Here is a 21,435-nt window from a genome sequence, read left to right as displayed (position 1 = left end):
ACTCACTGACCCACTCTCTCTGACTCACTGACCCACTCTCCCTGACAGACTGACCCACTCTCCCTGACAGACTGACCCGACCCACTCTCCCTGACAGACTGACCCACTCTCCCTGACAGACTGACCCACTCTCCCTGACTCACTCTCACAGACTCACTCTCACTCTCCCACTCTCACAGACTCACTCTCACTCTCCCACTCTCACAGACTCACTCTCACTCTCCCACTCTCACAGACTCACTCTCACTCTCCCACTCTCACAGACTCACTCTCACTCTCTCACTCTCCCACTCTCACAGACTCACTCTCCCACTCTCACAGACTCACTCTCCCACTCTCACAGACTCACTCTCCCACTCTCACAGACTCACTCTCCCACTCTCACAGACTCACTCTCCCACTCTCACAGACACTCTCCCACTCTCACAGACTCACTCTCCCACTCTCACAGACACTCTCCCACTCTCACAGACTCACTCTCCCACTCTCACAGACACTCTCCCACTCTCACCGACATCTCCCACTCTCACCGACACTCTCCCACTCTCACCGACACTCTCCCACTCTGACACTCTCTCACTAACCGACACTCTCCCACTCTCTCTCACTAACCGACACTCTCCCACTCTCTCTCACTAACCGACACTCTCCCACTCTCTCTCACTAACCGACACTCTCCCACTCTCTCTCACTGACTCTCCCACTCTCACTGACTCTCTCTCTCCCACTCCCTCTCTCTCCCATTGACTCTCTCTCCCACTGACTCTCTCTCCCACTCCCATTGACTCTCTCTCCCACTGACTCTCTCTCCCACTCCCACTGACTCTCTCTCCCACTCCCACTGACTCTCTCTCCCCCACTCCCACTGACTCTCTCCCCCACTCCCACTCTCACTCACTGACTCTCTCCCACTCTCACTCACTGACTCTCTCTCCCACTCCCACTCACTGACTCTCTCTCCCACTCCCACTGACTCTCTCCCCCACTCCCACTGACTCTCTCCCCCACTCCCACTGACTCTCTCCCCCACTCCCACTCACTGACTCTCTCCCCCACTCCCACTCACTGACTCTCTCCCCCACTCCCACTCACTGACTCTCTCCCCCACTCCCACTCACTGACTCTCTCCCCCACTCCCACTCTCACTCACTGACTCTCTCCCCCACTCCCACTCTCACTCACTGACTCTCTCCCCCACTCCCACTCTCACTCACTGACTCTCTCCCCCACTCCCACTCTCACTCACTGACTCTCTCCCCCACTCCCACTCTCACTCACTGACTCTCTCCCCCACTCCCACTCTCACTCACTGACTCTCTCTCCCACTCCCACTGACTCTCTCTCCCACTCCCACTGACAGACTCCCACTCCCACTGACAGACTCTCACTGCCTCACTCTCCCACTCCCACTGACAGACTCCCACTCCCACTGACAGACTCTCACTGCCTCACTCTCCCACTCTCACAGACTGACTCTCCCACTCTCTCACTGACAGACTGACTCTCCCACTCTCTCACTGACAGACTGACTCTCCCACACTCTCACTGACAGACTGACTCTCCCACACTCTCACTGACAGACTGACTCTCCCTGACACACTCTCCCTGACACACTCTCACTGACACACTCTCCCTGACACACTCTCCCTGACACACTCTCACTGACACACTCTCACTGACACACTCTCACTGACACACTCTCACTGACCGACACTCTCCCACTCTCTCTCACTGACCGACACTCTCCCACTCTCTCTCACTGACCGACACTCTCCCACTCTCTCTCACTGACCGACACTCTCCCACTCTCTCTCACTGACCGACACTCTCCCACTCTCTCTCACTGACCGACACTCTCCCACTCTCTCTCACTGACCGACACTCTCCCACTCTCTCTCACTGACCGACACTCTCCCACTCTCTCTCACTGACCGACACTCTCCCACTCTCTCTCACTCACTCTAGGAGAGTAGGATCTGCACCTTATGTTGTCCCCACTTTTTTTTCTGATGTTAACACTGGTTTCTGGCTATAGTCTGGCTGGGACCCTGATAATCAGGGCCCCAACCTCTCTGTTCTCTCTAAACAACTTGGTGTGCATATTAGATGCACTAGTGATTGGATACTGTGGTACCTTATGAGCCCCTAGTATATGGTACCTTAGGTACCAAGGGCAAAGGTACTTCACAGGCCTACCAGGGGCTGAAGCATGTATTATGCCACCCCTGAGAAGCAGACTAAATCTGACACCACAGGCCTGCTACTGCAGCCTGGGTGAGGTAGTGTTAGCACTCCTCACTGAGGTATAGGTTCCCTATATCTTACCTTACACACACATATAAACCTATCAGTCACCCCTAAGGCAGGCCCTATCAATCCTGAGGGCAGGGTGCTTGGTTTCCATGTGAGGGGGTGCCTCTGCCTGAGCAGGGCCCCTCTGCAGCTCTCAGAGTCTATTCTCTGTGGCTGTTTGTGGATGCGGTTAAACCATATACTCTTAAGTGCATTATAACCTAGCGGTAAATGCTAACTTTGGGATGGCTGCATCAAAACATGTGTTTGGTGTCAAACGCCTTGGAATCATACCCCCACACCAGTAACTGGTGTGGGAGTATGATCCCACCCTTCTAGAGGAATAGACATGTACCTACTGTGGAAACACGGTAGAATCCTGAAGAGCCCTGGCATCACAAAATGGATGCCACCAGTCACAGACACTGGGCTGCCCTCCTGCTGACCGAAACTCGCAGTGGAGGAGGCCCAACAATAGGCATCCTGTCACAGGGAGGTGTAACCACCTCCCAGACAGGGTTTAGTGTATATGGGCTGGGTGGGTGCACTCCTAGAGTGCTTTTAAGTCATGCATAGGGGGAGTAGGGGAGTAGTAGGCTCCTCTGTGCATATGCCAGCTCAAACCGGTTCAGGGGCTACCTGCCCCTGCTCTGGCACTAAACTGGACAAAGGGAAGTGGGTGTAGCCACCCACTCCCCCTGAACCTCCCATAGGAGGGGTCATAGAGCTAGTCCCTCCCTTCCTTGTAGTATAAGTTAGGGAACCCTTGCCATTGCAAACTAGATATCCCTGGACGACGCTCTGAAGAAGAATCCTGGACCTTCGACGTTCCACTACCTCTGGAAGACTGAAGAATCTCCCATGGAGTCAAGGAGTGACTCCCCTGCTTGGCAGGCACCAAAACTTTGAATCAACGGTCGCAAACGTTCCCGCTCCCGCCGGAGTCCGAAGTCCCTGCAGCCCCGGAAGTGGATTTCCTGACTTCTCCAAGGCCATCGTGAGTCCCCAGCGACGCTGAGGCAAGTGGATCCCACGAGTGACGAGGAACCGCAATACCTGGGTACCGGGAACTATTTTCGAGTGCAACTCCTTCACGACGTTCTACGAACTTGTGCATTGGACCACGTGTGGTCCAAGCCTCCAGCAGGATTTCCACAGAAGATCAGAGGCCTACCTCGCCCCGAGTGACCGTGGGCTACTGTGAAGTAAATCCTCCCGAGGCGTCATCGCGATCCCTTGCCGGTTGGCTTGTGGGTCCCCTGAAGACTTTTTCATCGATCCAAAGGGCTCCCTTGGTTGCTCCAGGCCTGCCCTGACTTACCCTCTCTGGGTGAGTCCCTCAGACCTTGCTGGTCTGCACCGCTGACTTTCTTCACTTTCCACGAGACTTGCTGTTGCCAAGGCTTGTTGGCTCCAATCCGGTTGCCGACACCTCAGTAAGCTGCAGACTTCGTGGGACACTCCTAATCCAGCTCCTGGTTGTCGTCGATGCCTCCTGGACCTCGTGGCTGAACAGTCAAAACACCCGTGATCACCTGAAATCACCCGACGACTGTGGGCATCCATCTTCCTGGGCCCGGGTCACTGGCAAGTGACTTTGAACACTGTCTCATCTGCTTTCAGGTCTTCCTTCTTCAGAATCCAGCCTTGGATTCCACTGGACACTTCTCCTGTCTTCGCAAGCAGCAAATCTTCTTTGGCTCCCACTGAAAACGACGCCGTGACCCGACACCAAAAGACACCTAATGCGCCCGGCTTCCCTGGGTGAGGTAACTCGTGCACTCCGGTGCTTCTGTGTGTGTTGGCTCTCGAACTACTTACCCTGTAAGTGACTTGCTTGTAGACTCTCCCGAAGTACCCTAAAACTTTAAAATTCCAACCGCGACTTGCTCCATTGAAGTCGATTGGGATCCGCGGCTGTGTTCTCACACTGCATGCGTCTCCCGTGGGTCCTTTACTTACCTGCCTTGGGTGGATTAGTGAGGCCCCAGTGCTTCTGAAGACCTTAGGCCTTCTCCCTTCTCAAGTCGTTCTTCTTATACCTCTTTTTTAGTATATTGTCTGGTACGCCCCTAGGGCCCCAGCCATATAAGTGCTTAATTTGTTGTGAAACATTGAATTGTACATGTGTTCCTGACTTCTAATCTCATAAAGAGATTAGTAGAGTGTGTCTAGAAATAAATACATATATATATTTGATATATATACCTGTGTGGTGTCCTTTTCATTTGGTAATTCAAGAGATTATAAGGTAAAACAAGCTGCTTTACATTCCTCAGAGACTTAGCCTGAAGGCTGCTCTCCACAGCTACCACTAGGATAGCTTTCTTTAAAAGGTTGTCTTAAACCTATCTACCATAAGAGTAGAATTGGACTGGTGCAAGGTGGCCACTTTAACTAGTGACCAGCACAGCATATGCCAGGCCACCTTCTCACACTAACTCACTCTCACCGACAGACTCACCCACTCACCCACTCACCCACTCACCCTCTCACCGACTCACCGACTCACCGACTCACCGACTCACCGACTCACCGACTCACCCTCTCACCGACTCACCGACTCACCGACTCACCCTCTCACCCACTCACCCTCTCACCCACTCACCCTCTCACCCACTCACCCACTCACCCTCTCACCCACTCACCCTCTCACCCACTCACCCTCTCACCCACTCACCCACTCACCCACTCACCGACTCACCCTCTCACCGACTCACCCTCTCACCGACTCACCCTCTCACCGACTCTTGCTAAAAGACTTACTGACTCTCACTGACTATGCCGCTGACTCACTCTTTCACTGACTGACTGGCTCACTCTCTCACTGTCTGGCTGGCTCACTCTCTCACTGACTGGCTGGCTCACTCTCTCACTGACTGGCTGGCTCACTCTCTCACTGACTGGCTGGCTCACTCTCTCACTGACTGGCTGGCTCACTCTCTCACTGACTGGCTGGCTCACTCTCTCACTGACTGGCTGGCTCACTCTCTCACTGACTGGCTGGCTCACTCTCTCACTGACTGGCTGGCTCACTCTCTCACTGACTGGCTGGCTCACTCTCTCACTGACTGGCTGGCCCACTCTCTCACTGACTGGCTGGCCCACTCTCTCACTGACTGGCTGGCTCACTGACTGGCTGGCTCACTCTCTCACTGACTGGCTGGCTCATTCCCTCACTCACTCTCACTTACAGACTGACTGACCTTTACCCTTCTGTTATTTATGCCCCCCCATAACAAAACAAGCATTGGCATAGCCAATAGGTCTCGACTTTGGGACCTTATAAGTGTTTAGCCATGCAAAAGTTTATGCTGTTGTACCAATGATATTGTGCTGCGTAACTAAATACTTATAAGGCCCCAAAGGCGAGACCTATTGGCTATGCCAATGCTTGTTTATTCTGTTCTACAAAAGCGAACATGTTCGGCATTTCTGGGAACTAATTTAAGTGCTTTTATCAAATTCTTGTGGGTTTTTGAGCAGTTAGCATCAAACTATCCTATGTGTTTCCCTTTACGAGGCCATGGAGGCACCAACGGTGGGTCTCCGTCTGGCCTACATAGCACAGAAAAAATGAATGTCTTCTGCTCTAGCTTCCTCGTCTAGGCATGTTAGTAACTCCCCCCCCCCCCTCACCCCCCCCCCATCTCCTAGAATCACATTGGTTAACACACGTTCCTTTCTAATTCTCTCCCATCTCAACAAAGCTCCCTTGTTCTTATCCATTGTGAGTGGTAAATAGTTGGTTGCCTGTGCCACAACAACCTTCCGTCTATAGTAAAAGATTGGTAATATGCTGTGACTATCGTGGGCATGTTCTAAAACAGAATAATCTTGTTAAAAAAAATAACATATTAGATGATAACAAAATAAAATCTATCAGACTACTGTCATTCCTACCAATAAACGTTAGCTTTAAACTCAGAATTATCATACCAACCAATTTCCTCTGGTTATGAATCCCTTTATTTTCCTAGAAAGGGAATAGCAATATCAGTATTATTCAGATCAAAATTGTTACTATAGAAATTAATTAAAAATTAATAGAACTGCAAACAAACCACAACAATTCGAAGTGTGGAGAATCCAAAATAATTAATATTCTTTGGAGGTAGCTTTGGTGTGGGGGAGGTGTATTTTATTTTTACCAAACTTGTGCTTTTTAACTGGTTTTACCCCATTTTGTCTGCCGGAATCATGGCATTGTTTGGAAGAGATGGGCAGCACAAGGAGACATTTGGGTGATGCTGTTCCGAATGGGCCATTTTGAGTGGTCTAGTCTTTCTCTGATTGGATATATCACAAGGGACATGCACGGTTTAAAATCAGGCATAGCGCGAATGCACTGAAGGTACACCGAAACGCAAGCCCATCTGCGCCAGACCAAGGCTAGGAGCCTGGTTCACATCTACCACGCAGAATTATTTATTCAAGCAAACCAATTTGCTCTCTCTGCCTGGCAATGTCATTCAATTTTCAGACAAGTCTAGAGCCACTTCCCTTTACACAGGGTTGCCGTCAGTGCATACTTTATCTCAGGGAGGCGAAGGGTGCCAAATGTTACTTTCCGGGCTGATGGCCTTGAGTAGCTCACGTTTTCACCTTACCGACATCCTTTTTAGTTTTAGCTGTCGCTCTCTAGCACAGCACCACTCAAATATCTTTAATTTTTTAGTAGATCATAAGGCTGATGTCGTATTTCTTACCGAAACCTGGCTACATGAAGATTATATGCCCCACATTGCACTAGCTATACATACTGAATACTGTATAACCACACAAGACCGGATAGAGAAAAGAGGCAAAATGCTAGGAAATTTTTTTAAGTCACTTTTCTCATGTCAGATCACTAATCTTTCCATTCCAGATTACAAGTGTTCTATTTGTTCTTTAGGTTTAGCCAAAAATGTTACTTTCCCTGGTTCCTTAATCTATCATCTCCTGGGTTCAGCTGGCAGTTGACGCCCTTTCCTGGCGAAGGCTTGAACTCTTTTATTATTAAGTGTGCTACTTTTATTATACTGGGCAATTTTAACATCCTCTTTAGATTGTCAAAGTGTAGCACAGCCGCCTCAATCATTGGTGATTCTAAAGCTTCGGGTCTTCGTCTTCTAGCTAATTAACCAACTCCCATTGCAGGACATCTTCCAGATCCGTTATTTTCGAACTTATTAGGTGCACTGGTGTATCCCCCGCTACCTCTCAGTTGGTGTTATCAGTTTGGGATTCTTGTTTCCATTCAGGGCTTTGAGACCGGGTAGAGAACCCCCCCCCCCCCCACGCTCCACCCCCTCCTCTGGGGTCTATGTCCCTTTCCAGACGTTAGGCCAAATTTTGTACCCAACTGTTTTCTGCACCTGTCCTCAAGAATCATTGCCCAGGCTGGAAGGAACAGTGGATACTCTCGTTAGCACTGGGACCACTGGATTTAGTCAAGCCTAGATTTATAACTCTGAAAACTGGCATTAAAGTTAGTTTGCGCCCTCCGGCTCCTTGGTTTAACGATTTTGCTGCGAAAAAAGTGTAAGTGTCCGGAGTTCTAACTCCAATTCCTAGGCAAGTGATTAAAGATCTGGGCTTCTGGCTGGATGACAGATTGTCAATGGATCAGCACATTAGCAAGGTGCCAGCATGCTGCTTTGGCCCACTTAGATACCCAAGGAAAGTTTTATGCCTATTACTGTCTGCTATTCAAAGAACGATTGTGTAGACTTCAGTTGCATCCAGACTAGATTATGACAACTTTTTATAACTGGGCGCCACCAATTATCAGAAATAGCTGTATCAAACGACCCGGGATTTGGCTGCCGGTTTTCTATGTCATATTCCAAAATCTGCATCGGTCTCCCATCATATCCGACTACTGTACTGGCTTCATTTGGCCAAAAATATCCAATTTAAGGCATTATACTATAAGCATAAAGCTATGCATCATTCTCGTCCACTATATTTATGATCACTGGTCCGACCTTATTCTCCCAGGTGAGAACTCGGTTCCAGCAACTACAATCTTGCAACTATTCCCAAAGATAGACTTGCAGGCCAGGGAGGGTGCTTGTTTGGCTCTATTCTTGGACTGAAGCTATGGAATGCCCTTCCGCTAAAACGTTGCCTATGCAATTCCTATGTAATGTTTAGAAAGCTGCCGAAGGCCTAGCTTTTCTAGTTTCCTACTCTGTTAAGTCTTCTGTTTCCCTAGCGCTGGGAAGCCCCGTTGGGGTAGTCTTGCCCTCTACAGATCAGAAAAGAATATAGAATATGACCAGGCAATTTCCCCAGGAAATAAAGTAGAGACCAAGGTTAATAAACCTCTCTTTGCTCTAATTTAGTATGCTGGGACAGCAGCTGTCAAATATAAGCTAAAACCATCTATATATTGTATTTCCAATGCCCAGGTGTCCTGGCAATAAGCTGCGTCAAAACCTTTGTTGAAACTGAACCATTCCACATTGTCCATCTTGGACCCCAAGCCTGCTACATTACATGAGGCAAATTTAAAAGCAATCCCAGGCAACAAATGACCACTGTCAACAAGAGTTGAAGAACAATAAATGTCAGGTATCACAACGGGGGAAGAACATACTTCATTATCAAACATTGAAAAAACACTATCCCGATGCATTTCATCATCATTAAAAAATGTTTGGCTGTAGCAGGACTGAATTGTCAACCTACAGACTCAAGCTGAGCTAACGCAGCAAATCTGTATACGGCTGGGACAATAAAACGTGACAGTGTTACATCCCCCCCGGAAACCACTACAGCACCCAACAACCCACACATATGCACCCTTCTACCCTACCTGCCACGCATTCGCACCTTCACTCTTCCATAAAACACCACCCTGTCCTATACCACTAACAAATGTACACATCAACACAACGCAAAGCCACATTATACACAACTAATTCATCCAGACACACACTCCCTGTTCATAAAAAGCACCAGCTATACCCTTTAGTTATTCCTCTTTTTACCAAAAACACACAACAAAACAATCCTCACACACCACTCCACCACACATTACCTCTTCCAGCTATCAAATCTGTAACATATACTCTCACAACACAAACCCTTTTCTAAAACACATCACCACCCCTTTACCATTCAACTTCCACTCACCAACAATACTTCACATACAAACCCTTCTCAGAAAACCACTACATCATCATCTCCTCTCACTGCTCCACAAAAACAATACATACCACACACCAGCACAACAAAAACACACACCCACTATTGCATGATACTTTCCATCACAAACTAGAAACATACACCCACTCCCACCCCCGGCTACACAAATACACATCTTAAACCATCTTTACTCGATTCCCCCACACCACACCACACTTAACACAAATACATCAACACAACAATTCTCATTCAAATGCCTCTACTTCATTGCACAATTTAGAGCCTTACAACATGACCCACATGCTGCACCACCCGCAACTCATACAGCTTCCACCCTAAACAGACAAACATGAAATAAACATGCCACTCATCACACCTTCACATCTCCATGTCTATTATAACAAAAAGGCTACTCAACAAAAACAACACAGCTCACCAACTCACTCTCAAACACCATCTCCACCACCTGCACACGCACACCCATCAAAATGCCTTTTAAGCCTGCTCAACGAGGAATACGATATAGAAAAGCAACACGATTGCTATCCTCAAGCAGCCAATACCAGCACTAATGACACACATGCTATAAGTGTCAAAAATATTGCTCACTCTTCTATAGAACAAAGTCACACCATCACCAAATCACAATCTCTAAACTGCATACTAGTAAATGCTGGATCACTCTAAAAACAAGCTTAACATCTACGACATACTCACTGACACACAACCAGACTTGCTCTTCATAACTTAATCCGGTTGGGAGATTACATTGTTACAGTGTTGCATGGAGCCAACCTTCTAGGTTATCAAACTATCACACAAAATCATATCGGAAAAAGAGGAGGTGGACTAGCTGTTTTTTTTTGGGGGAAAATTATTTTTATTGGCATTTATAGTAAACAGAGTGCGGATATTTGCACATACAGATTTACAGTAAACATGTGCCCTTGGAGCACCGTGTGCAGCGGATCTCACAAGCTTAGAGTGTCAGGGTCCCCGCCCTATCCTATGTCTAGGCCCATCCCACTGACGAACGCTGTGGATGCCGCATTACATGAGGGCTGCTATGAATATCCATATCCCGAGTGCGTTGTCCCTCCGGTCGGTGAAGCGCGGCCAATTAAGTACTATAAACGAACTGGGGACGTGTAAACTGGGGAGTGCACTATATCTGGAATTATAGTCAGTGTGTGGCTAACGTCGGGGAGCAGTTTCCTTGCCTGTCGCAGCGCTAGGTTTTCTCAGACGCGAGGAAGAGTCTAGGGAGGGGAGGGGCAAGGGTCGATGGCGGGAGTGTAGATCTCCGGCCGCGCATGGGGCGGATAGGGTACCAGCTACAGGTCAGGGTTAGGGCCCATCGGATACCCGGGCCTCTCGGTCATCTCCCTCCTGAGTCGCGGGGGCCTCCTGAGAGTCAACTATTCGCGGGCCCGCCGCCGGTTGTGTTTCTTGTGTGAAGGAATGCATGAGCATCGCCCATGACAGGGAAATCGGGTGTTTGCGGTGTCCCCGAGCCTCCTCCGTTCGAAGCAACGTCTCCTCCGCTTTCCCCCACTTCTTAACTGCCCCCACCCATGCCGCCATGGGAGGTCCCTCCGGCGCCTTCCAGTGCATAGTAATGCATCGTTTAGCCAGGATAAGTCCCAAGAAAGCAAAACGCCTCTCCACCTTCTTATTCTTGTGTCGCCCATGTATGCCTAAGGCGCTGGCCTCCCACGTGTAGAGATCCTGCAACCCAGTGACTGCACGAATGGCGGTATGCACCGCTTCCCAGTAATTATGGAGTGTCGGGCAATCCCATAGCATGTGTATGAACGAGGCAGCCGGTTCAAGGAGGTGGACTAGCTGTTCTAGTAAATTAAACAATACATCTCAAAGCTGACGATGTTTCCATGCCAGATTGTGAGGCCTTCTTCGGCAGATGCAACCCTACACCAACTTCCTCCTGTAACTTTCTTCTCCTCTACAGACCTCCACCTAGCAATGCAACTTTCCAAAACACATTCCTAGATACAGTTTAAAACCTGATAACAATACACAATCTATGAATTGTGGGTGACCTCAACATTTGGTTTGACAAACCCAATATGCCCCACTCAAAACCATCATCCCTGGCCTTAATACACTGAACCTACATCAGATTATCCACAAACCCACACACTTTGCTGGACACATCCTAGAAGTCATTTTTGCAAATCCAGAACTAGTTACCTTTCAAACGATTACTCCAGTCACATGGTCAGACCACTATTTGTTAGCTTTCCAACATAAAACACCACAAAGCACTACACCTAAAACATCCTTACATGCGTCCACCTATCGGCCATGGACCAAACTCAATCTTGAATACTTAGAAACACAACTAACATCCAACAAAGACCTAGACCCAATAAATTCAGTTAAAAAAACTATACAAGTCACTACAGGAAGCTTTTGATCACCAATACCACTCAGAACGACAAAACAGGAGAAAATAAATCAGGCACCTTGGATAAATACAGAACTAAAATAGATAAAAAAGCAAATTAGAAAGCTGCAACACATCTGGCTCAAAACGAAGACTAACTTCACCTACAGAAACTAAAAAAAAAAAAGACGAAGCTAAAAAAAAAGGTATTATGCACACAGAATTCAAAATGCTAAGTGTGCAAATAAAGAAATTTACAAAATGTCAGAATTTTGAATACCTAAATGCATAGAAATAACTCATCTTATTAAAGAATTCACAGACAAACTGGCAAATCATTACACAACCGAAGCAGACATGCTGGACTCCTATTTAAAACAAAGGAAAACCATCAGCACCAAACCATTTCCGAAAATACCCTCCAAGAGTAGGCTAACCCAGCCTCTCCATTCCTTCAAAGAAATGTCAGAGGGAATTTATGGATTCGGCTAAAACAAGCAGGCCTGCCGGCAGCCGTTCTGACCCTTGTCCACCACAAATATTTATGAACATTCTTATAGCTACATCTACTGCCACACCAGTAAGAACAATCACCAATAATTGTTAAACTACTGGAATTGAAGAGAACACCATTCTTTGACTTCCAGACAGGATTCCTTCCAGGAAGAGGCACAGAATCTACCCTCCTCTCCATCTGGAATGACAAACACAGTAGACCACAAAGGGGTTTCTGCACTACTTCTTTTGGCAACTCAGCTGCCTTTGACACAGTTGACCACGACACTCTAATCCAAAATTCTACGAAGCTGGCATAGAGGGGGGGGGGACTGCCCTCGACTGGATCACATCCTACCTTCAAAACAGAACAAATGTCATCCATTTTCCATTTTTCATATCCAAACCATACTTCACAAAATCAGGGGACGCTGACCCTCAAGGTTCTATCACCTTACTCATGCTTTTCTACATGAAGTCATTACCGGTGAATCATCAATGAATTTCAGCTCACATGCTATAACTATGCAGATGACACACAAATACTCCTTAAAATGTAAAGCTCCAAAAACATTGGAACTCACAAATCTTCAGTTGCCTCAGAGCTGTTGATCAGTGGATGACATGGAGCCATCACAAATAGAATGCTTCCAAAACGGAAATACTCGCATGTGGCGACTGGAAATATTATGACCCACTTGGCGCCTGGCATGACGATCTAAGACCATCTCCTAAAATATCAAAGGAAGTAAGAAACCTCGGAACTTCCATGGACTCCAAGTTATCAATGAATGCCCAAGTGGAAAAATTAGAAAAATAAAGCTTCATTACTATGAAAACTCTGCAACGCATCTTCCCTCACCTGGGATTTTCACACACGGTCCAGCCACTATCTCTTGTACTGTCAAAACTTGATTACACCAATGGCCTCTACCATGGATCATCTTTATCAACTATGAAAAGTCTACAATGGATTCAGAACACTGCTGCCAGACTACTCCTACATTTAATGCCACAAGCCCACATATCTCCCCTGCCTTAAGGGCCCTACATTGGTTACTGGTTGCCAAAAGATGCACATTTAAGCTGCTTTTTATCACCCACAAAGCAATACATGGAACAGGACCACTTTTCATCAGGAATAAAATCGCCAAATACATTCAACAAAGGAACCTCTGCTCCAGATTGGCATCTCACCTCACAATTTCACCATACAAGAAAAAAAACTTAAGTGGCACATCTTTCTCTGTTCTATCAGCAAAACTATGGAATTTGTTACCCCCACACATAAGATATACAGATAACTATGTAATCTTCAGAAGACTACTTAAGAGTTGGCTCTTTCCTACATAACCACCATACTCAAACACAAATGTACAGCATACACCCCATATAAACATTTAATTTGATTATATGCATCTAGTTCTGTGTATGTCTTGATATAAATATGTATAATATGTACTTATGTATATATTTATTACTTAACTCGTACTGTAAAAAGAAACTGACTCTCCAATGCACTACCCTATATTTCACCCCATACCTCTCTCAATATATCCTCTACCTCCACTCTCTGACTCATCCTAAACCTTATTCTACTACTATGAGCTCCCAAACAACCCTTTGTAGACTTCTCCCTCTTCTATCCCCCCCCCACTGGATCACCCCAAACCTCATTTTAATACTATGATCTCCCAAACAACCCGTCTAAATTCTTTCCTCTCCTATCGCTCCTTTGACTCATTCCAAAACTAATTTTACTCCTGTGATCTCCCTAATCTATTTCTAGAGATTCTTCCCTCCTCCGTCTCTCCTTATACTCATCCCAAACCTCATCTTCCTACTATGATCTCCCAATAAACACTTTTTAGACTCTTCCCTCTTCTATCCCCCACATTATCCCTTTCAATCCAGCTAACAGACTCACATGTCCAACGCTCAAATTAACTCAGATTTCACTACACAAATCCACCACTAACCCTTTTTGGGCTCCGGAGTAGCGTGCTACACTCCGAAACGCACTGTGATGCCTCGTCAGGGGATCGTAAGCGCTATATAAATACAATAACAATTGTCAGGTCTCATCACTTATGATCTAGAATCATAATAAAAACCCAGTGGAGGTGCCTCAATCTTGCTATGACCCTGGTTTAGGAAGCCGAATGTGAATAATAGATCATGAACAAATTAATTCCAAAAACTGGTCACAATCCAGTCATTAGTATCAGGTTTCAGCATATTCCCTACCCATGGAATCCTGTTCACCATGGTTATCTATTTATGCAGCAAGTTACTGACACTGGTTCTCCCTTTCAACCAGTGGACAACCTTGTTAACCAATCGATCAAGTCGCTCAGGTTGGTCTGACCTAAATGGAGGAACCGCTTTCAAGAAAATAATAAATTGAGTTGCTTTAGGTCTTAAATGTAATACTGAAGATTTCTCAGCATTGTAGTCATGTCTTTACAAAGAAGTCATGATTATGCAGTAGCCTACATTTGCTATCACATCATCCCGGTTTCCTTGCACATTTGCACAGGTATACCTCTGAAATTAGGGACTCTGCACTTTTCCACTTTTAAGTAGCCCACAACACCACCACCTCCCTGCCTGCCCATTATGTGTATATATATATATATATATATATATATATATATATATATATATATATATATATATATATATATATATATATATATATATATATATATATATATATATATATATTAAACATATGATTATTGGCATTTATCAAAATCACAGCAAGCCAGTTACATCTGTTACTGGAGTATGACATTCTCATGGTACGAAACACTGTTTTGTAATACAAACAGTGTCTTTACATTATAGGTAAATACATTAGAAGCTACATACGACTCATGACTCTGAGCTACCCGAACTCTCAGCACTGCAAGAATTTCCAGGACACTGACTGTGTGCACACTAATCCTTCAGTTTATCGTATGCATTTATCAAAGTTGAGAGTATTTATAAATAATTTATGTTCTGGACCAACTCAGATAGGGGTTCAAACAGGGAGGTCTCCCTTATAATGCCTTGAAAACAAAACCAGAAACAAAACATGCGCTGGGTGGTGTGTTATCTACTGGATCTGGATAAAAATCTCAATTTAAATCACTGTTTAATTGGCCTAGTGGTGAGGGGGTTGGGGGGGGGGGGCTCGTTTCAGGTGACCACTACCTCTCGTAGTCTTCTCATTATGCAAATATATGTTGAAAAAATTATTGGTGAAGTTGTGGCAATAATGTTGGTAACTACCATTTTTTATATGTTCGATGACTATCTTGAATAAACTTAGAAATGTATGTTGAACAGCCTGCCTAGGATAGAACAGGCACACTGCATAGAAACAGGGTGCTTAACATGCCCGAACTAGAGGTGACACGCTTCAAACAGAAAAATTATTCTTTCTTTTGTATGCTCGCTTTGAAAAGCGCAATTCGCTGTTGCTAAATCGTTAGTCTGGAAAGAGCGGTCAGATTAACAATGCTTCAAAAGGTTCATATTCATTTCAAAAGCAACTCCAATTATGAATGAAAGGGAGTGTCGTGGATCTACACGACTAGAGTCCTCAACTTTTGAAACTCTAGAACAATTTTGTTTATCGTTAGTATAACTTGTCCAATATAAACACATGCTTACCAAATCCCTTCATTGCTTTACGGAGAATCTCTGCATCTCGCAATGCATCAAAATTTGCAGCAGGTCTGATTGTACCTTGAGTTGCTGACATTGCCGAAGGTAAAGGCTACAAGATAGATTTACATGTCAATAGGTCTGTTGAATAAAACACCATATTACCGATTGCACTACTCAACATGCATGAAAGGTCATTCAGTTAACATGCCTTATGCCAAAATTAATATAATTTGTGAAACTCATGTTCAAATTCTAAGGGGTTAATTCAATCTTTTAGAATTTGTAAGTCAAGAATGTGAGAAGCCTGAACACAAGTAACATTTTTTTCCGTTTCAAACTTATTACCATTTTAACACAAAATCAGTGTGTTAGAACTGGGGGTCTCTAGTTGGCAGAGGTAGGTACCTTTGACCAAATAGGGACCCTTGCTTCCAAGTCAGGGAAAGGGCATTACACTACTGGATAACCCCTGCTCACCCCCTTGGTAGCTTGGCACGAGCAGACACGCTCATCTCAGAGGCAGTGTGTTAAGCATTTGTGAACACATACAGTAATACAGTGAAAACACTACAGATGGACACCATACAGGTTTTTATAAAAATAAGTATTCTTTATATAAACTTAACAAAAAGACCACAAACGACAAAAATCCACAATGCTGTACTTAAAATTGGCTTCAAGATGGTAGAATTAGCTTACTTCAAGTTGTTGGTAAATGCGACACAGTTTTCACAAAAGTACCTGGATGCGTAATGCAAAATAAACAAAAGGCTCACAACATTGGAGATGCGTCGGTTCCTTGCTTCGGGGGAGACGATGCGTCGCGCCTCAATGCTTGTGCAGAGTAGAGGATGCGTCTTGATCCTTACCGGAGAGGAGGTGATGAGTAGATTCTCGTGCTGCAGCCCGGTTGCAAAGCTGCAAGATGGCGCCTCGATGCGATGAGACAATCCGGTGCGATGCGATAAGATGGCACCCTTGATGTGACGATGTGAAGATGTGACGATGATGCGTACACGCACTGGCAGCCTTGCGCTAACTCTGTACTTTGGAGCCGCGTCAGGCCCTGCGACACGCTTCTCCGATGATGCGACGGTGACCTTCACAGTTGCGATGTGCTTCTCCGGTGATGCGACAGCAGACAGCTGCGACGAAGGCACGCTTCTGGGAGATGTGGCGGCACGCTTCTCCGGCGATGCGATGACTACAGCTGCGGCGGCGACACACTTCTTCTCGTTGCGTCGCGCTTCCAGCTCCCAGCGACACGCAGGCTTCTGCAGATAGAATTCCCAGCAAGGAAATTCGGAGGGGAGCTGGTGGTGAAGTCTGTTGTCCCTGAGACTTCAGCAGGAGGCAAGCACAAGTTCAAGCCCTTGGAGAAATATTCTGCAAGATGATGAAAGTTCTGTAAAAGTTCCTTCTCCTCTCCTTGGCAATGAAGACACCACTGCAGGCCAACCCAACACCACAGCACACTGGCAGGGGGGGCAAGTCCAACTCCTACAGCTTCATTTGGTTCTTCTCCTTGGCAGAGATTTCTTCTTGTTCCAAAAGTGATCTAAAGTCTTGGGGTTTGGGTCCCCATATTTATACTACTTTTCTCTTTGTTCTCTGAAGGCAGAGAGTCATTTGCCCAGTCCAAACCAGTTCTGGTCAGTCCTGGAGCACTTTGTTTACCTGACTCCTTCTTTCCTTTCAGAGTGCAGGGCAGAGGGGGGGGGACATAGCCGACTGCCGTACATGGCAGCTGCTTGATAGTGAAGCTCCGGACCCGGGCTCTAAAGATCCTGGAAACCTCCTGCCCCACGCTGTTTTTGGCAGATTTCAGCGATGCACTGTGTCGGGGAAGGGCAGCGCCATTGTCCGGCCCCATCCCTAGCCCAGAGGTAGGCTGCGACGGATGATTGCAGCGACCCGGACTCTGCCCGCTGTGTGAAGGGGCGAAGCGAGTCCCGGGCCGTGACCTTGCCGAGGTGGGCTGCGGACAGACGGTGACCAGCGGGGACCTGTGTGGCGTCGGAGCTCCTGCTGGTGGCGCATGAGGTGAGAGACGCGCGACCCCGCCTGCGAGGTTCACGACGGCCCGACCCGGGCAGTTTCGTCCTGTGGAGCTGCGTCTGGGGTGATCTTCGGGGCCAGGGCAACGCGAACGCCGGGGATGTTCTGCGGCCTATGGGTGCGGCCCGGACTCTGAAGATTGCTTGGAGGGACATAGCAGACGGGCTGTGCCTGCTTCTGCTCAGTGGACGCTGGCAGTGATCGAGGAGGGCCAGTGGGTCATCGCATTGGGCCCCGAATACACTGAAAATGCGACCTTGATGTGCTGAAGGACAGGCTCGTCACTTAAAGGAAGGCGCCATATTGAGAATCTTGGGAGCCCTCCCACACCCAGGGAGATAGGAGCCGATGTGTGAGACCTGGGTAGTGCGCTAGGGTCTGAAGTTGAGGGACGGACACAGATTCGACGAGGCCCACGGACCGGACACTAGGGGGCACAATAGCCTGTGCGGAAATACGGCCCTGGGCGTGATCCATGTGCTGCGGACGTCCTGTGTAGCTGGGTGTGACGCCGGGGCTGGTGGTGGGACCCCCGATGCTGGCTGGTGCGGCGAGTTGAGGCCAATGCTGCCCTAATGGTATTGGCAATCTCCATCTGGGGACTATGCCTCTACGACTGTGAGGCTATCGTTGGGGGATCCTGTTGTTAAATACAATCTGCTGGACGCACCGCGGTGCCACGTTACCCTGCCAGGCTCGCATCCACCGATTGGCGATGATGGGTCGCACCAAGGGAAAACACCAGGACACCGACTCCACTGTGCGCCCCATGACGTCGCAGGCAGACCCTAGTGGTCAATCGCAACTGCCCAGCTGCATTCCGCCTACAGCTGAAACAGGCCCTGTGGATAAACTGGACCTTATACTACAGGAAGTGCGGGACTCTAGAGCGGCTATTGAACAACAAATAGGTGCCCTCACGTCTGGTTTTACCCTGCTAAAGGCGGACCATGCCAAATTAGCTGACAAGGTCAAGGAGAACACAGTGGCCATAGCTGAGATATCCTCTCAACAAGCTCAGAATACAGCCCACATACAGCAACTCCAGAAGCAAGTCAGTACTCTGCTGGACCGGGTGAAGATGCGGAAGGAAGGACACGGCAGAACAACGTACGCGTCATAGGGCTTCTCGAAAGAAGTGAGGGGACAGACCCAGCTACATACATGGAACAATGGTTCCGTGACCATGTGACCTCGGAGGGCCTCTCCGTTCAATACTGCGTGGCAAGGGCACACAGAATACCTACTGGTCCGCCAAGACCGGGTGCCCCGTTGCGGCCCCTCATTGTCCGCCTGCTGAATTATAGGGACAGGGACGTACTACTGCAGAAAGCGCGGACATTGGACTGCATAAACTTCGAGAACAGCAGGGTCTCCCTGTACCCGGACTACACGCTCATGGTGCAGCGGCAGCGCTCCTCCTTTTTGGCCGTTAAACGAAAATTGAGGGCCTTGAACCTAAAATATGCACTACTCTTCCCAGCCCGACTAAAAGTTATCTATGAGCGCAAGACACTTTTTTGAAAGCCTGGAAGACGCTGAGGAATAGCTGGAGGTGACGGACCCTAAAGAGAGTGGGGATAACACCTCCCAGGGTACGCAAAATAGCTCTGGTAGACTGGAACAGAAGAGCGCCCGTCGAAGCAGATGCACACGTAGAACCTCTCGGAGAACAAACCCAACGGCTTATCAACAGCAACAGAGCAAGGAGCAGGCACCCACCGCAGCTGCTGCTTTCCGTCGGGCCACACTTATTGAGGACTCAGTATCCTCGGAAGAAGACTTACACAGATCGAATTCGGAGGGCAGCGTGGCTCTGTTTCCCACCGTGACCCCTCAGACGGCGGACGGACTGTTTGGATGACTGCCATCAGTGCATAAGGACTAGATCCTGTTACTCCTTTAATATCCTTTTTGCTTATGCTACACTTATGTTACAGCATTGTGGGTCTTTATTCACTTGAGCCCGTGGTTCCGTACAGAGGGAGCTTGAATGTCAAATGAGGTGTGGCCCGAGCACAGAGTGCGGTGTTGGCGATGTCCCCCTATTTGCGAATGCTATGATAGCAAAAGGCACTGTTCTGTTTGCCATGTTTTATTGTATGGTCCGGTATAGTTGTTTGACCGGCCCGAGTATTGGGTATTTTGGGGTGGGATGTAGTCCTTCTTATTTGTTAGGTATGAGGCAGCTTGTCCCTGCAGGGTACAAGATATGGCCTGACCAGGGGTCTGAACGGCTATCTCAATGCACAGACTCAGTCAGTATAACATTGTGACGTGGAATGTCCGGGGATTGGGCTCGGTGCAGAAACGTCATAGAATACACGCGCAATTACTCAGGAGGAAGGCGCAAATAGTGTTCCTACAGGAATCTCATATGCTGGGTCAGGAAGCGGTGAGGCTCCGCAAGAAGTGGAGAGGGCAGGTCTTCACTACTAGCTATTCTGGGTATGCGCGCGGTGTAACTATATGGATACGACATGGGGTACCATTTACATTTATGGAACAGAGACTGGATAAACAAGGGCGATACATTTTTATACGAGGGTCCCTTGATGGCCAGCCAGTGGTCCTGGGTAGTATTTATGCACCGAATACTGAGCAGGAACGCTTTTTCACTGCTTTGAATCTAGCTTTAGCGGGCTGGGAGACACACCCTTGGATTATAGGGGGCGATTGCAACACGATTATGGACATTACATTAGATAGGTCTCACCCCCCCCTACACGGTGCGGGAGTGATCAAACAAGCAAAGGCGCTCTGTAATTGGGCGGATGGCTGGGAATTAAGTGACGCATGGAGAATTCGACACCCGACACACAGGGAGTATTCGTTTTACTCCCCGGTGCACATGCTACACACTACGATAGATAGGATTTATTGCTCGAAAAGGATTGTGATGCAGGTCACACACACTACATATCTTGCTAAGACCTTTTCAGATCACAAACCACTTGAGTTAACGATTACATGGGGTAGGATACCCACTCCGGTACCAACATGGAGACTATGGCCACAGTTGCTCGAAGACACAGTATTCCGTGCTGCTCTGGCTGACACCATTACACACTACTTCCCTGAAAATACTCACACAGCTTCTACTGGTCTAATCGAATGGGATGCTTTTAAGGCGGTAATACGAGGGAGGGCTATTAGCGTGACGGTGGGAGCTAGACAGGAGATCCATAAGTCCCTCACAGATACGGAACGGAAAATGGATGCACTAGAGCAGGAGGCAGCGCACGATAGGGGGAAGCAAGAGGAACTTCAAGAAATACGTATCCACCATGCGGTGCTTTTAGAATCCCTTCGCACCATAGATTATCAGCGATACACACAGATGTCACAGTGAAGCGGATAAATCAGGAGCGCTTTTGGCTAAATTG

General features: G+C 47.4%; 1 protein-coding gene across 3 annotated transcripts in view; it reads right to left on the bottom strand.

Moving 5' to 3' along the window:
• The window catches only part of ANXA7 (annexin A7), a 490,249-nt gene that overhangs the window by 252,537 nt on the left and 216,277 nt on the right, over nt 1-21,435 (bottom strand). For all 3 annotated transcript variants that reach the window (XM_085603646.1, XM_085603647.1, XM_085603648.1), the window contains one exon: nt 15,995-16,100. In XM_085603646.1, the coding sequence (XP_085459772.1) occupies nt 15,995-16,100 (106 nt within the window). The remainder of the gene's footprint in view (nt 1-15,994; nt 16,101-21,435) is intronic.

This window comes from Triturus cristatus, chromosome 1_2, assembly GCF_964204655.1.
Source record: "Triturus cristatus chromosome 1_2, aTriCri1.1, whole genome shotgun sequence".
NCBI lineage: Eukaryota > Metazoa > Chordata > Amphibia > Caudata > Salamandridae > Triturus > Triturus cristatus.
The sequence above is the reverse complement of the archived record's forward strand: the minus strand, read 5'-3'. Positions and strand labels throughout refer to the sequence as shown.